Source organism: Mirounga angustirostris, unplaced genomic scaffold (assembly GCF_029215605.1).
Source record: "Mirounga angustirostris isolate CCGP_5_RB_7025 unplaced genomic scaffold, mMirAng1.0.hap1 SCAF_12, whole genome shotgun sequence".
NCBI classification, from domain to species: Eukaryota; Metazoa; Chordata; class Mammalia; order Carnivora; family Phocidae; genus Mirounga; species Mirounga angustirostris.
Window position 1 is genome coordinate 12,710,508 of NW_026991720.1, and position 23,629 is coordinate 12,734,136.

At 39.9% G+C, this 23,629-nt stretch overlaps 2 protein-coding genes and 1 long non-coding RNA gene across 11 annotated transcripts in view; 1 reads left to right on the forward strand and 2 right to left on the reverse strand.

Moving 5' to 3' along the window:
- Window positions 1–755: 755 nt before the first annotated feature.
- On the reverse strand, window positions 756–16,921 carry SSBP1 (single stranded DNA binding protein 1). Of its 8 annotated transcripts, none has more exons than XM_064574874.1 (8): window positions 16,723–16,921; window positions 16,186–16,252; window positions 13,980–14,040; window positions 13,237–13,377; window positions 12,925–13,012; window positions 11,370–11,458; window positions 7,762–7,835; window positions 756–904 (listed from the first exon to the last, which is right to left on the reverse strand). In XM_064574874.1, the coding sequence occupies exons 2-7, from the start codon at window positions 16,207–16,209 to the stop codon at window positions 7,792–7,794; spliced, it is 447 nt and encodes a 148-aa protein (XP_064430944.1). In that variant the 5' UTR covers window positions 16,210–16,252; window positions 16,723–16,921; the 3' UTR covers window positions 756–904; window positions 7,762–7,791. The 8 variants fall into 8 exon arrangements, with proteins under 8 accessions (XP_064430944.1, XP_064430942.1, XP_064430943.1 ...); XM_064574872.1 differs by having other exon boundaries at window positions 756–907; XM_064574873.1 differs by having other exon boundaries at window positions 756–1,069.
- Window positions 16,922–16,928: 7 nt separating this feature from the next.
- LOC123835229 (uncharacterized) overlaps window positions 16,929–23,629 on the forward strand; it is a 40,245-nt gene continuing 33,544 nt past the window's right edge. For both annotated transcript variants that reach the window (XR_010406338.1, XR_010406337.1), the window contains exon 1: window positions 16,929–17,134. This is a non-coding gene — a long non-coding RNA (uncharacterized LOC123835229). The remainder of the gene's footprint in view (window positions 17,135–23,629) is intronic.
- WEE2 (WEE2 oocyte meiosis inhibiting kinase) overlaps window positions 22,305–23,629 on the reverse strand; it is a 30,726-nt gene continuing 29,401 nt past the window's right edge. The window contains exon 11 of the mRNA XM_045865193.2: window positions 22,305–22,461. Within this exon, the coding sequence (XP_045721149.1) occupies window positions 22,305–22,461 (157 nt within the window). The remainder of the gene's footprint in view (window positions 22,462–23,629) is intronic.

Sequence of the window (23,629 nt, forward strand, 5' to 3'; positions counted from 1 at the left end):
TGAAATGAGGTCATAAGGGTGGGGCCCTGACACAACAGGATTAGAGTCCTTATAAGAGACACCAAGAGCTCACTCGCTCTCTGCCAGCAAAAATAGGTCATGTGAACACACAGCGAGATGGTGGCCGCTTACAAGCCAGGAACACAGACCTCACAAGAGACCAACCACGCTGGCACCCTGATCTTGGACTTCTAGCCTCCAGAATTGCAACAAAATGTCTGCTGTTTAAATCACCCAGTCTCTGGTATTTTGTTAAGCCCAAACTAAGATACCCAAGGATACGATAAAAACTATGTCATACTTAGCATCTGGTTATTTTGCAGTGGGACACCTCCTCACTCCAGATTATGTAGTCCGCTATACTACCAGGAGAAGCATAAGGGTGCTACTTCTGTTCTTAAGCACTACTTTATTTAACAAGGGACTGCTAATTAAGGGTCCTCAGTAGAGGCATCAAGGAAAATTAAGTAATATTTATTTAATGAAAAATTATTATTTATATACTTATATTTACTCTTTTTAAGGCTAACTGCTAAGGTTTTATGCACATTGTATGTCCCAGTCCCTCCCCAAATTTAGAATGAGACATAGGTTACAATTCTGAAGGACTGTGACAATAGAGGTAAGATTTTACTTCTGCTAGCAGTGGAAGGTCTTAGAAGAGAAAGAATTAGAGTAATGAATTCACTGTGTATATGGAGATAAAGAATGTATGAATTAGTAAGAATGAGGTTTAACTGCAAAGCACAAATAAGTGGTTTAAACAAGGTAGAGATTTATTTGTGTCTCTCAAAGAAATCCAGAGATACACCGTCCAGGACTGGTATGGTGGTTCCACATGGTCATCACAGATCCCAGCCTCTTCTGTCTTCCATCCTGAAGATCGTGTCATGGTCCAAGATGGCTGCTGGAGATTCAGCCATCATGTCCACATTTCAGACAAGAAAAAGCCAGGTGAGGGTCTGGAGAAGCACAAAGGATGAGCCTCCCAACAGAGTTAATCATTTAAGGAGCTTTCCTGGAAGCACCACCAAATGACTTCTGCTTACACCCCCTTAGCCAATGTTAACTGCAAAGGAGAATAGAAATGCAGTATTTCAGCTGTGCACACTGTCACCCCTAATTAAATATGGACTCTGTAAATTAATGGGTTCAGTGGAAAGGAAAATGGATATTGGGTAGTGAATTAATCATGTTTCCGTATTTTTTGATGCTTGACATCTTGGGGCCTGGCAGACCCTGGGAAGAACTAAACCCCTTCCCAACATTACCTAATTCCTAGAAATAGTAAATACTTGCCCATGAACATGTCTTTAATACACAAACCAACCAATCCTGATTCCACACCCACCATTAGCCTCCTTTTATCAGGCTCCTGCAGTCCAGAACACTATTCCTCTGCCCAAAATCCCCAGGTACCTGACAACTAGGGACCACCCCTATTGCCCAAAGCCTGGTAAAAATTATTCTGTCCCACAAAAACCACAATAAAAGCTCTGTTGAACATTTTCCCCTCATTCCTTCTGCCTTCTGGCCTACCCTGGTGCTCCTCCATGTGGTGGCATGAGAACTCCTCTTGAGAACTATAATAATAAATTCTTCTTTCAAGACAGTTGTCTTCATGTCTATCATCTTGCCACACCTGATTAATACAAATCCCTGCTACCTTGTAAAACAGGTAAGCAACTGGAAATCTTTCCCGTAATATGGTTTTCCACAACAGAAAGCCGGAATCCTGACAACATTTGTTATGTTCTCTCACAAAATGTGCTTCCAAAGTGTTTGGCAGAAGAAAAAAAAAAAGTCACTCTTATCTTGACTTCTCTTCTGAGCTCCACTCATTAATATCAAATATAAGCTAGAAAATCTATGATTAAACTATGTTCAAAATTACTCCTGATCTATCCTCTTCTCAAATCGGCTCCCACATTCACGTTCCTTAGTCTCAGAAACAAAATATCCACACAGCTGCCTAAGCAGCTTCAGAATTCTCTCGTAATGGCCTTTTCTCTTACCACCAGCACCTACTTGGTCCCCAGCGCACCCTGGGCAGGAGTTACGTATTCTTCTTCTACTCTGTATCCCTTACCCAGAGCCCATAACGGGATCTGGCACATAACTGTTGCACAGTGAACAAAACAGGAAGACCACATTCTCTCGTGTTACCTACAATCCCCACTCTGCTAACCTTTCTAGGCTCCTTCAGCTGCTTCCTAACTGCCTGCAGGCTTCCCCCCTTCTAGCCCTTCACAGGTCTTTCCATTCTTTCTAAAGCACAGTTCTGATACATCCATTTTAAAACATGTGGCTCCCCACTGTCGAAGTCCTCTGTAAGCTTTCAAGGCCTTTTATGATCCAGCCCCAACCCCTTTTTTCATGTTTTATCTTTCACTGATCCATATACTTTCATGTTTCTGGGCCTTCGTTCATGCTGTTGCCCCTGCTGAAAACTAACCTAACTATTTTCATCTGTGCCCACAGGACTTTATTTCTACCATTACTAGAGTGCTCCTCACACGGTAGCACACTTTGTACATGGGCTCCTGCTTCTGTCCTCCCCACCCAGCCCCCATCATCCTAGATTGTGAGCTCCTTCAATGCAGGAGCGCTGTTCTGTTTATCCCTATTTTAGGCCTGCATGCACGCATGGTACAAAGTAGGTGCCCAACTGACTTTTGAGTTTAAAAAGATGCCCAGATTAACCTTAAATAGCCATGGAAGATTAAAAACAAACAAAAAAACACAATGCGGACTATGTTCTCAGTAACCCATGGACACTAACAACAACAACAACAAAGGCCAAGTACAACAACCTAATCTAAAGTTAGTAAGTATCCTATGAGACTTGGGGAGATGGGCATGGGGACCAAAAGAGATATGCCTTGTTTAAAATAACTACAGGAGTAATAACGGCCAGTGTGTATGAGCACTTGATTCAGTTAATATGTGCTAAGTAAACTATATGCATTATTTATTCCCCACAGCAGGCCTATAATGTAGGACTACTATTTTCCCTATTTTATTCACAGAAAAACAAAACGACAAAAAAAACCCACAGCAGGGAAAGTTAAGAAACGGAGCAGAGGGCCCTCAGCTGGTAAGTGCAGCAGATCCAAGCTGTCTGACTACACAGCCTTAACTGAACTATCACGATAGGCCACCCTTCTTCCAAACAGCAGGTGCAGCAGGAAAGCTAAAAAATGTTGCAGTGTACATGTGTATGGTAAACAACACCCCAAGGTCCCAAAGCATGGCAGAGGCAAACGGATGAAGAATAAAGAGACAAAAGGCGAAATGTCATTACTTTGCCTGCATGATTTGGACAGCCTAAAAAGCTACACACCATCCTAGCACAGACTGTGGGAACAGCACAGAAGCAAATACAGTAGTGAGAAGACTGCAGCCCCGCTGACACCTGCCAGAAGCCTCATCCTCTGAGAAGTGAGCCTGTCAAACTTCTGAGCAATCTTGCTGACAATTTCAACCCTCAGTAGGAAGGAAACAATTGGAGGAAACGAGAGGAGCAGACACTGTGAACCTATTCTAACTAGTAAAGAAACACTGCTTGGTAACAAGGAAGCAAGAGGAATATGTAAAGATAACTTGGTACAGAGATTAACTGTGACTTATTTTCCTAGAGGGTCATCAGACTGAGAATGAGAAATAATAAAGAGGTAGAGGTATTTCCCCCTCACTCCTAATTCTGTCCCAACCAAAACCTACTATGTAGTGCAACTCCCAGTGTAACTTCAATGCACCCCAGATGGTCAGAAGTTAGCCATGGAGGGTTCGGGATAGCACGACCAATGGAAGTGCAAGGCAGCAGGAAGCAGAGAATGGGCAGAAAGCAAAATGCGAACTTCACATACCTAAACTCCCACTCTAGGTGTGCCTCATAGGCTGCATGACTCTGACATGTTACTTAACCTCTCAGTTTCACATTTCCTCACCTGTAAAATCAGGATGATACCACTTTCTTAGGGTAACAGTTAAATGAGACAACGATAAAAAGCACTGAGCTCAGGGCCTGGCACCTGGTAAGTACACAATAAATGTCAGGCATTAATATGGTAATTATTACCCTCTAAGAGATTTCTCTATAACTCATTAACTTTTCTACAATGATTTGCTTGCTGTTACTCCCACCACGCTTCACAGCATATAATGCAAACCCTGACAAAAAAATAAGGAAAGTGATTCTGCCCTCACTTTCATGTCAGTGTTTCAGTGCAATCCAACTAAACAACATTTAGAAAGACCTATAACACCACTGTGCTAGGCTAAGCTGGATGGGGACAAACGGGTAGTCTGAGTAAAAGACAACCCTGCCTTCAAAAACTGCATGAGTCTCTTTTGGGAACAGAGAAACTACCAGTAATTTTTTCTGAGTTGTAGAGGTTGGGCTGTAACCCAGTTGGCAATGACAAACAATCCCCAAAACAGCCACAAAAACACGTCTTTGGTGTTTTGGGATGTCTTTGGATTCACTGCCCAGTAATTTTTAAGAAATGAATGACTCCTTGAGAATTGTACTGGCAGCAAACAGTGGATCTCATATGTGTTGGTCTTTAAGGTCAGTCATTCTGGGTTACATACATGTATTAAGAGAAAAACAAAAGAAAAAGAAGAAAAAAAGGTGAATGAAGTATCTAAGCATATAATACTAAGATGCAGAAGATGGGGGTAAATACATGAGAGATTATCTTGTTCACCTCTAGTACAAGAAGCAGTACCAGCGGATGGTCAATCAGAAGTGCAAGCCGGGCTTGGAAATAATGGAAAGACCTTTTCCCCAAAGTTAAAAGTTTCATTTCTTTTTTCTTATTATAAAAATAATATATGTTCGGGGCGCCTGGGTGGCTCAGTCGTTAAGCGTCTGCCTTCGGCTCAGGTCATGATCCCAGGGTCCTGGGATCGAGTCCCACATCGGGCTCCCTGCTCTGCGGGAAGCCTGCTTCTCCCTCTCCCACTCCCCCTGCTTGTGTTCCTGCTCTCGCTATGTCTCTCTCTGTCAAATAAATAAATAAAATCTTTAAAAAATAAAATAAAATAAAATAAAAATAAAAAAATAAAAATAAAAATAATAATAATAATAATATGTTCAATGCTAAAAAAAAAAAATAGAATATATAAAAGTGCAAAAAATAAGGAAAATCACACATAATCTCCCCAGCCAGAGATCATCACAACCTTTTGATGTTTCTCCTCCCAGACTTTTCTAAACCTATACTTTTTATCAATTACTTCTTTTTCAAAAATGGGGTAATACCACACATGCTGTTTGAAACTTTTTCTCCCATGCTTCTATCATACTCATCTTTCCACCTAACACAGAATCCCAAAATCAAAGTCAAAGGACAGTTTTCCATAGGTATATTCCCTGACACTGTAACAACATGAAAAAGGGAATGCAAGACACAAAAAGTGGCCTAGGAGACCCCTACTGACTATTCCCACTACCAAATTCCACACATGTACTCCAAGACCAGCTTGGGTGAGGTACATAGTTTCTCAGCACAGGGGGCTCCCCAGGTGGGAGAGTTTGGGCTCAGGCAGCCTGCCCGGTTGTGGACCTCGGGTCTGCAGCATCACGCACATGCTGAGGCCTCTGCACTGAAGAGGTGACTCTGAAAGCTCTGCTGCCCAACCTCAGAGCCCTTCAAGTAAGCTCCCGCAGGAGTGTGCAGAAGCCTTCGGCTCGCACGGATCCTGCAGGGCCCACCTTCCTGCCCCTGTGCCCTAGACTCACAGCTGCTTTGGGCTGGTCATTAAACTGTTCTGTTCACCATATTACCTTCCCAAAGCACACTATTTAAACAGGAATACTAATCTGCATCCTTCTCACAACCTTTAAGGAGTACATAAGTAGCTGTGCCAAGAAAGAGTGGCCCAAAGACCAATTTCATCTACATTATATTTTGCCTAAGGAATGTGGCACGAAGGAGTGAAGACTATGCCACAGACGGTTAGAAGCATAGTTAACGTACTGATTAATGGTCCCAGCAGCAGGAAAAAAAGATGGCCGACAGAAGGGACTGGCAATCACTCTTCCACAATTCTGGGCAGGAAGAGAGTAAAGCTAAGGAGCTCCATCTTTCCTTGAGCAAACTGTATGTAAGTACAAAATGCTGCTCAGTGTGGGGTCCGTAGTGCAGCACGTGAACTGCGAACCCAAGACCGGCCATCCAGCTGTCAGGCGGAGAGGACAAGACATGCGGTCTGGGGCACGCATCGACAGGCTGGGCCGGAGGCAAAGCTGGAGCCCAGGTGGCCTAGACAGAATGAGGGACTTCTATCATCGGATCCAGACACCGCACTCAGCAGCAGCCAACTAGCAGGCAGACCCATGCAAGTCTGATGCAGACTTAAACAGTACAAGACGCGGGGCGCCTGGGTGGCTCAGTTGGTGGAGCGACTGCCTTCGGCTCAGGTCATGATCCTGGAGTCCCGGGATCGAGTCCCGCATCGGGCTCCCTGCTCGGCGGGGAGTCTGCTTCTCCCTCTGACCCCCCTCCCTCTCATGCTCTCTGTCTCTCATTCTCTCTGTCTCAAATAAATAAATAAAATCTTTAAAAAAAAAAAACAGTACAAGACGCACTGAAAACCTGAGTTTATTTTATGTAATATTTATTAGGAAATTACTAGAACTCTGTAATTTCCAGAATCTTATCATGAAAGTAACTGTATACACAATGATCTATGTGCATCAAGGGACCATGTGGAAAATTAAAGGAAAATGTCACACCTGAGGCTCTAACCTAGGGAGGCAATATCAAAGGTTGTTTAGGGGACTCCCCCAAGTTCTGGATGAGACAAAAAGGATAGCGAATTGGGCTCAGAAAGATAGAAAATAGTGGAACCAGAGTTCCTGTGGCATCACCTGGAGATGAACTATTTCATCCCTCCTTATTATTTTAGGTTTTTACTGCTGAAAAAATCTATTTCATAAATGCTGCTAGTGAAATTTGTCCAAAAACAGAAGAGGTGAAGAAGGTAGGTTAGTCTTGAAGCTGTTTAGGTTAGATACCAACCACTGTTCAGCAACCCCTTCCAGTTTGGGCTAAAGCTTAATATCCCATTGGGATCATTCATCTGTCACCATTTATCGAGGATCTATTCTGTGCCAAGCACTGGTTAAGGTGCAGGTAAACAGAGAAGATACAGTCCTTGCCATCTAGTTTATAGAGCAAACGGTAAGAAAATCATTTTTCACAACCACGGGATAAATATGCCTGGCACAGGGCGCCTGGGTGGCTGTTGGTTAAGCCACTGCCTTCGGCTCAGGTCATGATCCTGGAGTCCCGGGATAGAGTCCCGCATCGGGCTCCCTGCTCAGCGGGGGGTCTGCTTCTCCCTCTGACCCTCCTCCCTCTGGTGCTCTCTCTCTCTATCTCATTCTCTCTCTCAAATAAATAAATAAAATCTTAAAAAAAAAAAAATATGCCTGGCACATAGTGAGGCTCAACAAACTCAGTGGCTGAATCAATACTATAAAAGTGTGCACAGAAAACAAGGGGGCATCCCAAAGGACACTTGTCCCTTTGCCCTAACACAGACAAACCTGACAGTTCACTACTTTGCACACTTGTACACAGAAACCATCCTTAAAAGAATAAACAATTAGCTACAAAGGTCTATGAGACAAAAAGGGGAGGGGGAGTAAGAGTCAGGAGAAGTCTTATCACTCATTTTATATAAATATTTTAATTCTTGTCCTTAGGAACTATAAAGACTATACATGATTTGGAAATGAGACTGTACCAAACAATGGCCAAAGGAGAATCGTCCATTCTACGCCTTCTCTTTGGTCTGGTCACTCAGAAATATAATGTTATCTGTAAAGAAACCAAATCATAAATATTATTTTCAGAACTCTTTCTCATTTAATTGTTCCCCTATAATACATACTTTAGCGCTGTTACCTAACAGGATTTTAGAAAAATTCCCAAAATGTGAAATAACTCCTGCTATGTTCATGAGAGGCACAGACAGGCACCAAAGGAGCTAGAAGTTGGGCTTCAGCTACGTGACAATTCAGACCTTGTGAGAAGAAGTGTGGTATTTCTTGTCTTTCCTGAAGACAATTATAACTGCTCAGCAGTAACTTCCTACAAAAGAACTAGTCACAAATTGCAATGCCGGCAATGCTCAGATGCCATGAAACCAGGCAGCATGTCCTCACACAGAAGAGGGTCCAGGCATAACATTTCACACACTGGAGGTGTGGAGAAAGGATGGGGTACAACATATGGCCCTGTGAGCACAGACAGACTGATGTCTTTAAGTAGGCTGTCACACTCACACAGAGGACATTCTATTTTTACATTTTAAAACAGATTGACTTTTATATACTCATTCTTGGGAAAATTTTTACTAATCAGTATTACAGAGAGAGCATTTTCACACAAGAACATCAGATACTGCACTTAAAATGTTGTCCCAGGTGGAGTTAGCTTAGGACGAGCAAAGGAAAAGAAGTAGTATTTCCTGTATAGCTTGAAAAAAATCCAGATTCTTGTAACTTTAGAATTATTCAAGAAGTGGTTATTACAATATTTATGACTATAGTCTTCTAAAAACAGAATATTCTGATACAGAATGGTTATTGCAGAAGAGATTATTACAACTTGACACCACAGTGTAAAAAGGCAAGAGTGCCATCCACTGGTGGTTACTTTTATGTTAAAGACATGGATCCCTAGGAGAAAAAAACCCACCAAGCAACCAAATTTAAATTCTATTTCTGAGCATTGGGTGTTATACGCAACTAATGAATCATTGAACACTACATCAAAAACTAATGATGTACTATATGTTGGTTAATTGAAGAAAAAAAAAGAAACTATTTCTTTCAATTCAAATGTCACTAAAGATCTATTCATTTTTACTACTGGCCATAAATCTATTAATTGTTCAATTAACTCACCCATGCTGTGAATACTAGTGACAAGAAGAAAAGAAAGTGACAGATGATCTGAACTATTTCTATTTAGTGGTTGGCTTGGCTCAGAACAATTCATACAATCCAAAGTTTGCCCACACTTTTGGTTTATAGTGGAATAGTAAAGTGTTAAATGCTTTATAAATAGATAATTGACAGAGATTTAGAAATGCTAAATTTTTATTAGAAAATTTGACTTTCCACTGATGAAATCATAGGTGTAGTTCTACGCCCTGTAGAGGTCTACAAAAAAATTTTTAAACAGGTAGATATCTCTGGAGAGATGGCCTAAGGAAGAAGAGCTCGCAGAAATGAAATACTATCAAGACACCCAAGAATTATGAAATCAAAATGGTCAGACAGGACCTCCTCTAAGGCCTGATAATGAGGGTAGAAAGATAACTATGTTGGTTTTCAAGGTCAATATACCTCAAAGAAACCGGTAAGAAAATATATTATTTATTATTTATAACAAATTATAATTTATCAATATGGTACAGTGGTTAAGACATGGACTCTGGAGCAAGGTAAAAAAGAAAGGTAAAAAGAAAATCTGTCAATTAAGAGACTTAAGTTCTCAGAGGTCTAGCCTCCAAAATTGTGAGAAAATAAATTTCTGTTATTTAAAAGAAATTAAGAAAGAGACTTAAGATACATATAAACCATGTAAGATAACCTATGGACTTGTATTTATGAAGCAGTCAAAGAAATTTAAACATTGTGATGTATGGTAAAAAAAATTAATAATTTCTTAATACTATGTACGATAATAGCACTATAGTTATGCTTTAAATAGGAATCCTTATCTTTCAGAAATACCTACTGAAAATATTTATGGATGAAATAATATAATGTCTGGAATTCACTAGAAAATAATCCAAGTGGAGGAAAAGTGGGCTGGAGAAATAGGAGAAATAATATTGGCCATCAGTTGATAATTGTCGAAGCTAAATGACAAAATTTTTTTTTTCCACTTTTCTATGTTTGTATATGTTTGACATTTTCGATAATTAAAAAAATTAATTTTTAAAGGATATCCAATTTTGGCATATCTCAGAAGTGCATAAACACTGAGACATTACTTTCTTTCATTTCTATGTACTTACTTATACAAAAGGTTTCTCAGTGTTTATATCCATAAAAACTAATAAAAGAATAGAATTAATGTTTAACAATGGGTCTTATCTTAACAATTTATTGAAGAGATAAAAAATGGCCATCTCTCTCATTAAAAGATGCATTTCCAATAAAATTTCAGTTTTCAAATTTATATATTAAAATTGCTTTGGTACTTTATGTTCTTGTTTTTTTTTTAAAAAAAACATTTTATTTATTTATTTGAGAGAGAGAATGAGATAGAGAGAGCATGAGAGGGGGGGAGGATCAGAGGGAGAAGCAGACTCCCTGCCGAGCAGGGAGCCCGATGCGGGAGTCGATCCCGGGACTCCAGGATCATGACCTGAGCCGAAGGCAGTCGCTTAACCAACTGAGCCACCCAGGTGCCCCTGGTACTTTATGTTCTAAAAACAACACAATGATAACCCAATCAAGAAGAAATGTAATATTAATAGTCGTAATATCACAGAATTTTTAAAAATATTTTCAAATTTCTATTTATGTATAGGTTTTTCTTATGAACATAATAGTATGAATAATAAAACATTCTTAACTATACAATATTTATTAAGATACATTTCTTAGGAGAAAATGGAAAAACAAGCTCAGAAAAAAAGAAATAACATAAAATTTCCAAATGTTGAAGAGCTTGTTCATGTGTTTTTTTCAAGGACGATGGGTATCAAATTGCTATGGCATTTACATCCATTAATACAATTCAGAGTAACAATTTCATATTGAAAAATATTTTCATGTCAACTTAAACATGTCCAAAGGGCTACATTTGTTTCAAAATTCTTGTAGAATTTTCAAAAAAGTTTGAAAACTCTGCTCTGGGAGGTATCTTCCTGACCTTTAAGCTTTCGTGTCCATGTTTCCTACGTTGTTTCACATTTTGTCTAAGGAAAACAACAGGAACTTAAAATCATCATGTTAAGGACCAGGCAGGCTGTGAATAAACCTGCACAAATGTCTAATGCCACTCACAGTAGGGCAACTCTATCTTGGCACGGCCTTCTCCCTGTTTAGACCGTGTCCTCAAAGACATTAAAGGTTTTCTCGCTTCAAGCAGTTAAGTACTGACACAGATGCTCTACTCAAAAGTTACTGAAATGAAACAGAGGCAACTTCTGAAGGATCAGAAGTACACACTCATAGCAAACCCACAAACAGACTCACAATTCTCATGGTGAGCTGCCTGACAATCTCAGCCATCAGTACTCAAAGCCCCTGTTCAAGTTACTAACAACAAGCCAAGCCTTTAAAAAGGGGAAGGGGGTGGGGGGAATAGATATTATCACAAGCTTCTTACCAGCTATGATTGTTGTTGCTTGCCGCCTCACGTTATTTTTATCTGTGTATTCACCATAGTCTACTTTCCCTTCTACATAAATTCGGGACCTGATAAATGTAAAATTTACAGTTTTCAGTCTGGAGAGTCTCATCTGTTTTACAAGAGAGAGTCAGGTGAGAGGCAGTAACAAGTACATACTAAGGATGAAACACAGAATCATCGCATAACCTCGTTTTTGCTACCGCATCTCAAAGTTCAACATCAGGAGTATTAAGGGTACTGAAACAGAATGTCCACACACACTTGACACACCCAGGGAAAAAGGACAATATTCTCAGCCTTGAGCTGACAGCAGTCCTCATGAAAGTTTAAAAAAAAAAAAAAAGCGACTTTAAGACCATGAAATGGAAGAGCAACACAGTGGCATCCTTCCAATCTCTAGGACTGATTTCCAAAGTGTCATTTTCCCCCACCTTTGATTCTGGACTCCCTAACAGATTTGCTGATTTTCACTTATTGTTCAAATTCCTTCCCATAGTCAGGTTCATGAACTTATTCTCAAGGGACTTAAATTATTAAAATTCAAAATGGAGATTTTCAGCTTAGTATTTCACTTAGAGTTAATTACTACGACCACTTCTGCACTATTTAGAAGGCTGAACCACAAGACAACCATAGCTGATTTTAAAGGGTAGAAAATACATGCTGGCATCAATTTTTAGAGTCTACCATCACCAAAATAGCATAATATAGAAAGTAGACAAAACTGGTAAAATGATTGTAGGCCAAAGGGAATACACACAAATTCATCAATCAGTGGGTGACATTGCATACAGATATTTTTCTTGAAATTTCCTGTATTTATAGGTGTGTATAAATGCACAAATTCATACATACATACAGGACTATGAAAGTATATATAAAAAAAGGCATGAAGTTATTAAAAAGAAACAAATTTTAGTTATTCCTGAAATTACTTTTCAGGAAATATACTTCATTTCTATAAAACAAGTGCATTTCTAAATATATTAACTATGGATACAAATGCTGTTCAACACACCCTTTTGTCCTTCTATGGGTTTGGAAAAGACAATTTTTATTTAAAATCAATCCAAGCATCCCAAAAGGGAACTACTAAGCCGACATAAAATTATCAAACGTAACATAACTGCTGTGAACACTGCCATACCTCCCTGTGTCAGGCTTCAGACACTCTAGGTCCTGTACTAAGGACTCTAAGTAGATGCCAAGAGGCCACATGGGAACTCCTAAAAGCACGTGTTGCACATGCTCACACGGAACTCAGTACACTCTGCCTTCTCTCTTGCCTCATCTGCTTCTATTTATGTACACCCCTTACTTGCCCTAAACTGTAAGTTCTTAGAAAGCTAAACCATGTTTTACATACCTCTGAATTATTCACACGTGGCAACACGCCATGCATAAGTACTAAGCTCTGAATAAATAGCTCCAGTTAACAGAGTAATTAGGGTAAAGGAGTTAGGCATTCCCTGAAAACACCTTTGACCAGTTCTTTAAACCAATCTATAAGATCCTTCCTTCCTCAACTTACCCCTTTTTCACATACTGATATGCCACATCTCTGAGGCCTGGGCGGAATACTGATATTCTGTGCCATGTTGTCTTTTGACTGACATCACCTAAATCACAAGAATAGGAAACATGGTTATAAATGCCAGCACACAAAACAAATGCCAAAAGACAACATGCCCAGCAAAACCAATGTCACAATTTCTAAAAGAAAGGAACAGAATTAGAGAAGAAAGATTCTTTCTAAAAGTAGCTCATCTCTAATCAACTAACTGAGAATAAATATTGTCTCTTTATTGCTGATACAATGAAAACCCTAGTCTTTTATACTCACCCATCTGGTAGGCTTCACTCTCCCCGGACCGCCACATCTCATTCGTCGCTAGAGAAAATATCGTGACTGGGTTTTTCCCTTCCACCTGTCTCATGACGGGGTCCTGGCCCACTCGCCCAAGCAGCTGCACACGGTTCAGAGCTGAAACACAGTGTGGAAATAAAATGAGATTCAGATAAAGGTCCAGAAGGGGAACAGCTACAAATACTACTTCAACCTCGATCTCAGCATTAAACAAAACCCAAGTTCTAAAAGATCCAAGCTAAGTTGGGGCAAATAAAGGGAGGCTGGGAGGGAAAAGAAGGGTTGGCAAGAAGGGAGAAAATATTCTTAGAGAAAGTATCCCACAAAACAAACATTAAGCTCTTTATTTCATCTTAAATTCTTTATTAAAATACCTTTTTTGGAAAAAACTGTATGATTAAAAGAACAAATCTGAGATCTGAAAATCTTTATGAGTGAATATTTCTGTGAAAGAACAGCTTGCACAAACTTTCACTCCCTCAGCCAAATGGCACGTGACCTTGGAAGACTGAGATAACCAAACAGGACTCAAGGAAATCCTACAAGGCCCCTGCAGCCTGAGGGGGCGAGGCCAAGAGCAGAGACGCAAACATGAGCCAAGGGCCTGAGGATTAACAGATTATACCCCAACTAGTGCACCTCTTCTACAACACGTTTAAAAATTTCTGTACGTTGCTATAAATAACATACTTTAAAATAGGGAATTAACTACTACTTACATCTTTCAAGAACCAAGCTGCTAGCTATTTCAGACTCACGTCTTACAAACTGGTGAAATACCTAAAGTGGAACAAATGAGTAAAATGGCTTTAATTTGGGAGGAAAGGTAAACGCAAACAGAAGACCTGCTCACACTCGGTCACCATCGGGTCAGCAGCTCCCGTAGCACATCCCCAGAGGATAAGCAATGCACGTCACGTGCTCCCCCCTCACAGCACCAGGAGGACCACGCAAACGCTTGAGGGCCTTGAGGGCCGACTCTTCCAGAAGCCCAAGGGTACCAAGTCCTAGACGGCAAGCCCAGGAAAGTGGATTTAGAATCCCCTCCTGGGGCGCCTGGGTGGCTCAGTTGGTTAAGCGACTGCCTTGGGCTCAGGTCACGATCCTGGAGTCCCGGGATCGAGTCCCGCATCGGGCTCCCTGCTCAGCGGGGAGTCTGCTTCTCCCTCTGACCCTCCTCCCTCTCATGCTCTCTGTCTCTCATTCTCTCTGTCTCAAATAAATAAATAAAATCTTTAAAAAAAAAGAATCCCCTCCTGTTTCTTTTCCGTGGCAACCTTCCTGATTATGGTGCTTCCGTGGCTGCACACAAAGGGTAAAGTCAAATGTATGTTGGAAAAATTCATGCTTTAGATAGACCAAAGGAAAAAGTCTAGACAGACAAATGGGAGTCTCTGATAAAATACAAAAAGAGGACTATTCAAGTCAGTCTGTCAGAGGAAGGTAGTAACTGACACAAAATAGCAGCAATGATGTAACAGCCATCACTACTGAATACCAGCTAAGTGCTTTACCTCTTACAAATTAGTCCTTGCAATAAATCGATCAACTATGTAAAATTATCCCTAGAGACCAAAAAAAAACAGTTTAGAGAGATTAAGTACCCTGCCCAAAATCCTACAAGAAATACCTGGCAAGTCGTGCCTAGAACCCAGGGCCATCTGACACCAAGGCTGCCACTCTTCCCACTGCCCTCTGCTGTCTCCTTGAAGACATTCTGTTCAAGGGCTCCTGCCATGAGGAGCGCACAGCCCCGGGCATGTCGCTGGTTTCAGCGTTCAGAGAGCTACTCACTACATCAGAGAAGCATGTGTCGAGTGGTAGCACTGTTTCTCTGAAAAGCAGATGTACACCAACCAAATGAATACCCGTTCCTGGGCTAGTGCTGACTATGGGATCCTATCACTACGTTTTGGGACACAGAGTGGTTAAGAAACAAAGATGGAGTAACCACACAGTAAAGACTCAGACAAACTAGTACTGGTATCACGCTTCTAGAAAGGTACTAACTGAAGTACTCAGAAGAGCCAGAGCTCACAAGTCTCAGAATAATAGGTCTCATTTGGGAAACACAAAAATTAAGACCCACTAGAAAAGCAGAAATAGGGAAAGATTTTAACTGGGGTAACTTTTAAAATTAAACTTCTCTTTTATATATCTTAACACTGTAGTATTAAGAGAGCAGTAACTCTTCTACGTTCCACATTTCAACACACATACACTAGGACAGGCTAAAACTATGTATAGGTTAAAGTGGGGATCCAAGAATACAGGGTCAATTCTACAGCAGACTGGGGGAGATGAGAACAGGTTTCAGAGAGGAACCTATTCTTCATCAGTCTTAAAAGGATAAAGAGTGAGAGAGGTGTTATGAAGAAGAACCTACAAACTTCGTGCCCAAATGTAAGTGAGGAAAATGGGTAGTCTAGGCTGGCTGAAGGCTGGCTAGTGTCTGGAGAAATAAGGAGTTAGACTGGTGGGAGCGAGAAGGAATTCAGGACATAGTACATTTGTGGTGACGCGAGGACTTCAGCTGCACTCTTCAGCACAGGGAGATGGGGGATGGAAGGTTGACCACAGAGGAGGGGGCTGGTCAAAATGGAACCACGTGTCTCATAGAAAACTGCTGGAAATGATTCTCAGTCTTTAGATCACTAACGACATTAAATGCTAACTGATCTAAATGCAAGTAACATGTTTTAAAAAACTATGACTCCCATTATACACGCAAGCTAGAAAATTTGTTTTGTCTTAGTGAACATCATTTACACAAGTAAAATCTGTCGTAAATCCTCCCTACCAAATGAGTACACATAAAAGTAGGTGGGCTCAAAGGTCTTTTGCCTCTGCAGTCAAAGCCTGAAGAAATCTGATCACTACGGTTGATAATAACGCATCTCAACACTAATACGGAAAAGTGATTACCTGTAATACAGGTCTTCGAAACATGGCTTCTATTTGGTTTTCCTACAAACTAGTCTCTGGTCTTCCCCTGAAAAAAGAGAGAGAGAGAGAAATACTACATCTCAGAGCAAGAGCACAAATTCACTAACCCTAAATTCCTAACTGCAGTCATAATTTTTATGCGGTCCACCTTGCGACCATAAACATCAACATCCCTGCACATTTTACGAGGACTCCCCCCTCCAAAAAAATAGTTTGTCTTTTTTATTCCCCTTGGCTTCTTCTAACACATACAAAAAATACTTTCTGATTTATACCCATTTGCATTCCAGTCTTCTCAAATTTCATTAAAATGCAAGCCCCCTTAGAGCTGGGATTTTCGTCTGATTTATTCACTGCCACATCCAATACTCCTGAGTTAGTTCCTAGCACATAGTGAGGATTCAAAGTATCACAATATCACCAAGGGGCTTAAATCTGAAACTTGCTGCTGCAAAAATTACTGCCTCCAATCCCGTTAGCAAAGACCACGGAGATCCCCGGACTCCCCGGCCTCACCGCCGGGATGAATGGGCGCCCTTTCTGAAAGGTGGCGCTCCTAACCAGCAATGTAAAGGGACTGGGGAAGTGGCCGAAAACCCTGAAGTCCTCCGCCCCGGTGAGAAGAGAACGGCCAAGACAGACACAGAACAACCTCCCGAGCCACAGAGAGCCGCACGCACACCTAGCGAAGAACTCCTGGCTCCCTCCCTCCCGCCCCGGACGCTCTAGCCGGCTCAGCTTCTCGCTAGGCGAGCACTTCCGGATACAGAGATGACGCAAGCCTCGCGAGAGGAATAAGAAAACGGAAAGTCTGCAGCGTGCGTCGTAGAAATGATCCGGCCAGCGCCGCGGGAAGCAAGCATCCTTGATGAGGTAGTTCCGCGAGCTTTTTTCCGGGCGGGAGCGGATGAGGTAACGCCGCCGAGTGGTGAGTGGAGCCGATTTCAAGTTTCTAACGAAATGAGATTATTTGACAAGCTTCCCAGCCTGGACCAGGAGGGGCCGAGGTAGACGAAACAAAGGATAGGTGGGCCTCAGGGAAAGACTGGCCAGGCCTGCTAAAGTAGGAAGGAAACCAGAAAAAGTAGTAGGGCTGGGAGAGAAAAATTCAAGGGGTGCCAAAAAATTTGGCAATCAAAATAATATTTTAAGAAGAATCGGGATAATATTTTAAGAATGTATTAATTAAATACATATAATTAAATCTGTGATGAACAAAAAAAATCAAAATTTTGACTACGTATAAGTTCTGAGCCATATTGAATCCTGAGGCACAAGAAAAAAACGAACGTTTTTACATATACCAAAAAAAAATTCCAGAACATTAAAGTACTTGAATATCGAAAATTTGAAGAGAAGGTATTTAAAAACTCACATTAAGTTTAAGTATTTTATTTATACCAAAACCAGAAGTCATTGTAGTTTTACTTTCCTGGCTTTAATAGAAGTAAGTTGATCGATAATATTTACAAAAATCTACTTCTTTGCTTATCTTATTTCCAATTACGGGAATTGCCATGTCTGACCATTTTTCTTGCCCAAGTTGCAATCTTAAACAGTTTTAAATAACATCAGCTGACTGATCTTGTTTTATTTAAAATTCTGATATGTTCTTCATTGTGGATCTTTTCATTAATTTTAATATTTTTAAAATATTGCATTAAAGTGACCTTGATCTTGATTTCCGTGTTTCTTGGCACCCCTTAAATTTTGCCTCATTCATCCTAATCTTGGCCCTGCTTAGCAAGAGGGTGTTGGGGTCCCACGGATTGCAGGATGCAGGCCTCCCCGGGTCTCTGCTCTGCTGGTCCTTGTCCTGTCCCAGTTCTAGAAAAGGAGGGTACCTTCCAGATCATTCTAACAAGTAAATCTCCTTCTCGGGACCCTACTTAAAGGCCTTCATTGGCCCATTTTTGCCCTTAAAGGAGAAAATACGAACTACTTAACATGGTTTCCAATGCACACTTTTTTTTATTGTTATGTTGATCACCATACATTACATCATTCGTTTTTGATGTATTGTTCCATGATTCATTGTGTGTGCTTAACACCCAGTTCCAATGCACACTTTAACCTGTTCCTAAATGTCTCCCTCCCCCTTCTGCTCCCCCCATCTAAAATAAATAAAGTCTTTTAAAAAATTCCTTTAAATAAAAATCTTCCTTCTACTTGAGCTGTTGAGTCAAATGAAAAGCAAAATTCATCTGTTCCTCCAAAACCAATTTCCCCCTTCTAAGCTACTTGTTTATTTTAATGGTACCAACATTATCCCAGACTTGAACTTTGGAATCATCTTTAAAACTTCTCCCCCCATCACCTACATCCATTTGTCCGTATCCACTCGGCCCTAAAAGTTATTTCATGATGCCACTGACCTATCCCTCTTTCTATTTGCACATACTTCTGAGTGAGGAGTGTGGAAAGGGTTGTTTAAATTAAAAAAGCAGAAAGCACGCCAATTGAAAACAGACAGCCTTGGGCAAACTCATAACTTTATAAATAATATCTTAATCTAAATAAATAGCATCTTACGCTAATCTCAGCTTTCAGACAGGAATTACCAATACACTTGCTCCTTAGGTTGTTGAAATAAATTGCAAGTGCTACTTTCCTTTTTCTTCTTGACCAAAAAAAAAAAAAAAACCATTAAAATGTACAAAATATATAAATGTATGATGTCATGGAAGACATTTAACTCATGATGTCATGAGTTAAAGCATTTTCTTATTATCAACTAGATCCTCCTTCCCCACAACAAATGCTCCAGCATTGCTTTGCTCTCACTGTTCTCAGCATCTGAAATGCCCTTCTCCATACGTTCAAAATTCTCTACTCAAAGTCCTTACTTTGTTCTCCCATCTCACTTTCTTTACACATTCTGTTTATCTTGTACTATAATTTGGATGACCATGAAGGTGCTACATCTTCCCCATTGACTGTGAGCTCTTAGAGGACAGGGACCTTGTGAATATCCAATCAAAAATTATGGTTTAAAGCAAGGAGACGCTTTAGAAGGGTTCAGGTCACAGGCTAGAATGAAGAAATAGAAAGAAAAAATAGGAAGAACCCAGAGGGATACTCAAATTAAGCCTGAAATTAGGAGACTAAAAACAAACAACAGAAGAATCAGGGACCTGGAATAGTGACTGAAATGTATTTTTGTAATAGAGATGCCACTCTTTCAAGAATCTCCAATTTGCATAGTTATAGACTGTCTATAGTTCATCCCTGAACCCAGAAAGGTCCTTCTCGATGCTGAGAAGTAGTGACAGATAGCAATGTGACTTTAATCAGTTACCATTTACCCCTGGCAGTAGTGGAATAATTCAGGGCTTTCATCCTTTGCAAAGCTAGCTGAGAAAGAGAAGTGTCTATCATAGATGACCAGGGCCACAAAGTTATCTCTGGCCTTGCCTTTTTTCCCCTCTAAATTAGAAAAAGTCTCAGCTAGAGGCATCAAGTGGTAGAGACCAGGGCTGGCAATGCTTTATCACAGATAGGAAGCTCTGGACAATTTTGTTGCAGTAGAAAAACATTTTTTGGAAATTTTCACTTTGCTTCTAAATCAGTTTTTCTTGGGCGCCGGGTGGCTCAGTTGGTTAAGCGTCTGCCTTTGGCTCAGGTCATGATCCCAAGGTCCTGGGATCAAGTCCCACGTCGGGCTCCCTGTTCAGCGGGGAGTCTGCTTCTCCCTCTCCCTCTGCCCCTCCTCCCTGCTTGTGCATGTGTGCTAATAAATAAAATCTTTTACAAAAATAAATCCATTTTCCTCAAAACTCATAATAACAGTTGGAAGATTATAGACTTACTATCTAAATGGATTACAGCATCTATTTTAAAGTGGCTCAAAAGCAATTTTAGCAGCACTTCATAGTTATTAGTTATTATGACTACTTTTTGTTATTTAAAAAATCCACAGTTTTTATTGTTCAAAATAAAAAAATCTGACAATTTTTATGTAATTCAGGATTGAAATTATGGTTCATACAGAGATTAAAAAAACAAGCTTAACCATTCAGGCTGAAATGGTGACTTTTATCTTTTAATGTTCATCTTTATACAGTTTTGGATAATAGCATCTATAAACTGACACATAGGTTAGAGCTTAGTTAAGCACAACGGTATTCCTTTAAGTCTCAAGATTATCTGTGGGCAACATAACGTCTGTGTGTGTTTAAGATATAGCTATAGAAAGCAGCATATTTTTATCCTAAAATATTTAAGTGCAACTTGTTTAATATCGTCAGTCCAGTGATGTTAATATTTGATAGTTTGACATTTGATAACTAGTTCCTGGGTTATCTTGTGATCTATGTGCAGAAACGGAACTTCAGACTGAGGATGGAGCTTCTTACTGAGGCAAGGGGTCAACTTCAACTTCCAGCTGAACTGGAAGGGATTAAATCCCCAGCCCAGTGAAGACCCAGTCCCTCTTACACTCAACAGTGTCTGTGCAGCTACATGCTGATTTAGTAACTTCGTGTTACTGTGGAGCCCCCACCTCCAGAGAGAGAGGGAGAGAAAGCAGTAGTCTGGCACTCAGGTGCCGACATGGTCTCTGAGGAGCAGGGTAGAGAAGAGGTCGTAGACCTTAATAGTACTAGTTGTAAATGCCTGAGAAGACAAGTATAATCAAAGAATTCTGGTCTATACATTGCATATGCTTAATAATATAACCTGTTTCTAAATCACAAACTGTGGTTGACCTTGCACTTTACTGCAAGGGATATGACTGGGGTTGGGGAGGCAAGAGATAAACCAACTCCATTTTAAGACCTTGAATAAAGACTAGATTTTTTAAAATGGCAATGGACAATCCAGAGCACTTTACCCTGCTTAACTGCATGGGAAGAATTGCTACTCCAAGACAGAACAAAGAATGATATGATGGCTTATTCGATTTAAAAACACTTCTTAATTTGTTTTTTTAAATGGAGGATAAAGAAGAATATAAGGCAGCAAATAAGCCTGCAAACCATTAACAGGCTACCTTCATTAACATGACACACTAGAAAGTATGAAATGCCTTTATGACCAATATTATTTTATGTATAAGAGCCTGACCATTATTAGCTTTTAGGCCCGCAAAGCTGGGCCTTACAGCCAAGACCTGTTACTACCAACCTACTGAATTTTCTCACCTATCTACTCATGAAATGGTTTCCAACAGAAATTTCTCACTCTTTGTTAGTTACATATTACAAAGAAGAGTACTTTACCCATATTTGGCTTTGGACAAGATAAAACCTTTATTTACAAATGTTCTATTCCCTTAAAATATATACAGAGAAAATAATTTGGATTAAAATATGATAAAATCACAGGAAACAAAGCCAAATTCTGATAAAAATCAAGGAGAAATTGGTGACAACCACAAAATCAAAACCAGTCATAACAATTACAAGAGGGTCAGGGCAAATATTCTGAAGAACCACCACATTAAATGTTCCTTGAATCCCATGTCCAGTGTTTTGTTCCATAAGTTAGTAGCCAGTTCAGAAATTACAAGTTATGTATAGGCTATTTCTACCCACCTCACATAATGGTGAACTTATTTAATAAATATAATATCGGAGAAAGGGATTGTCTTCACTCAAAGAATACAGTAGGAAAACCACTTGCTCAGAGTGACTGAGAATTCTTTTAGGAATACCATCATTCACCCTGAGAAACATTATTGAAGTACATGCACAGTTACCTCAACTCAAAACAAAATTATATTCCTTTCTTTGTGCAGGGGGAGTCCCTGTTCCTTGGTAGGCAATGTGCCTAGAGCTGCTGATTTCTCTTCTTTCAGTTCAGGTCTGTGTGCTTTCCCATTGTGCATCAGTAAGTGTGAGAAGTAAACCGGTGATAGGTAGCCTTAGGAATATAACAACAGAGAAGAGAAATGGCTGCCAATGATTGTACCTGGGACCATTGCTAATACAAGGCCGTAATAGCTTGACGATCTTGACTGTCAATGCTAAATTAGGAGTGGTTTTTGAATTCTTTGGGCATTCCAGTTGGTTAATCTTCCCCTTTACAAGAGGGAGACTTGGAAGCTATCTATTTCTGGAAGCTATAAGGCAAAAGGGGGGTTGGTGTGAAGTGAGTTCTTATGGGGAAGACTTCCCCCAGGTGAAGCTTGAAGACTTTGCACTTTTTCCTCCCACCAGGCGTTTGGTGCTTCTTGATCCTGTGGGGGTCCCTGAGACCCCAGCATCACTATGCTCTTCCTGGGAGGACCAGGCCTGCTGAGCTTCTCTCAGTTCCCTGGCAATTAAAGGGGAAAAAATATATTACTTGATCCTAAATTAAAGATGATATTTATGATCTAAACTAACACAGATTTTTCTTTTTATTTCAGTATTTATAGAAACAAGGCTGAGCTATATATAGAATAGAAAATTAACTCCTGTGATTTTCTTTAAAAATGGCTGGCACACACATGCCATAACACATGGCAGATTAGGTTTCCTAAATCCTACTGATTGGGGCACAAATGATGTTTAAAATTTTTTAAAATAAAAACCAGATAAAGACACCACTAAAAAAGGACTACAGGCCAATACCTCTGATGAATATAGATGCAGAAATTCTTAATAAAATATTAGCAAACTGAATTCAACAATACATTTCAAAATCATTCACCACAATCATTCCCAAAAGTGGGATTTATTCCTGGGTTGCAAGGGTGGTTCAGTATTCATAAATCAATCAATGCGATATATCACATCAATAAGAGAAAGGATAAAAACCATATGATCATTTCAGTAGATATAGAAAAAGCTTTTGACAAAGTACATCATCCATTCATGATAAAAAAAAAACCCTCAACAAAGTAAGTTTAGAGGAAACATACCTCATCATAATAAAGGCCATCTATGAAAACCCACAGCTAACATTTATCCTTAATGGGGAAAAATAGAGCTTTTCCCCTAAGATCAGGAACAAAATAAGGATGTCCACTCTCACCACTTTTACTTAACATAGTAGTGGCAGTCCTAGCCGCAGCAAGCAGACAACAAAAAGAAATAAAAGGAATCCAAATCAGTAAGAAAGAAGTAAAACTTTCACTATTTGCAAATGATATGAAACTATATTTAGAAAACCCTAAACACTCCACCAAAAAACTGCTAGAACTGATAAACGAATTCATTAAAGTTGCAGGATACGAAATCAATCTGCAGAAATCTGTTGCATTTCTATATACCAATAACGAAGCAGCAGAAAGAGAAATCAAGGAATCGATCCCATTTATAATTGCACCAAAAACTATAAGATACCTGGGAATAAACCTAACCAAAGAGGTGAAAGACCTGTACTCTGAAAACTGTAAAACACTGATGAAAGAAATTGAAAACGACACAAAGAAATGGAAAGACATTCCACACTCCTGGATTGGAAGAACAAATATTGTTAAAATATCTGTACTACACAA

Coding starts and splice junctions, on each gene's coding strand:
- SSBP1 (XM_045864147.3), bottom strand. CDS start 16,209: ATGTTTCGAAGACCTGTATTACAG. Junction 14,041..16,185: donor TTCGAAGACCTGTATTACAG/GTAATCACTTTT, acceptor GTTCCACTTTAG/GTATTTCACCAGTTTGTAAG. Junction 908..11,369: donor AGCAACAACAATCATAGCTG/GTAAGAAGCTTG, acceptor CTGAATCTCCAG/CAGCCATCTTGGACCATGAC.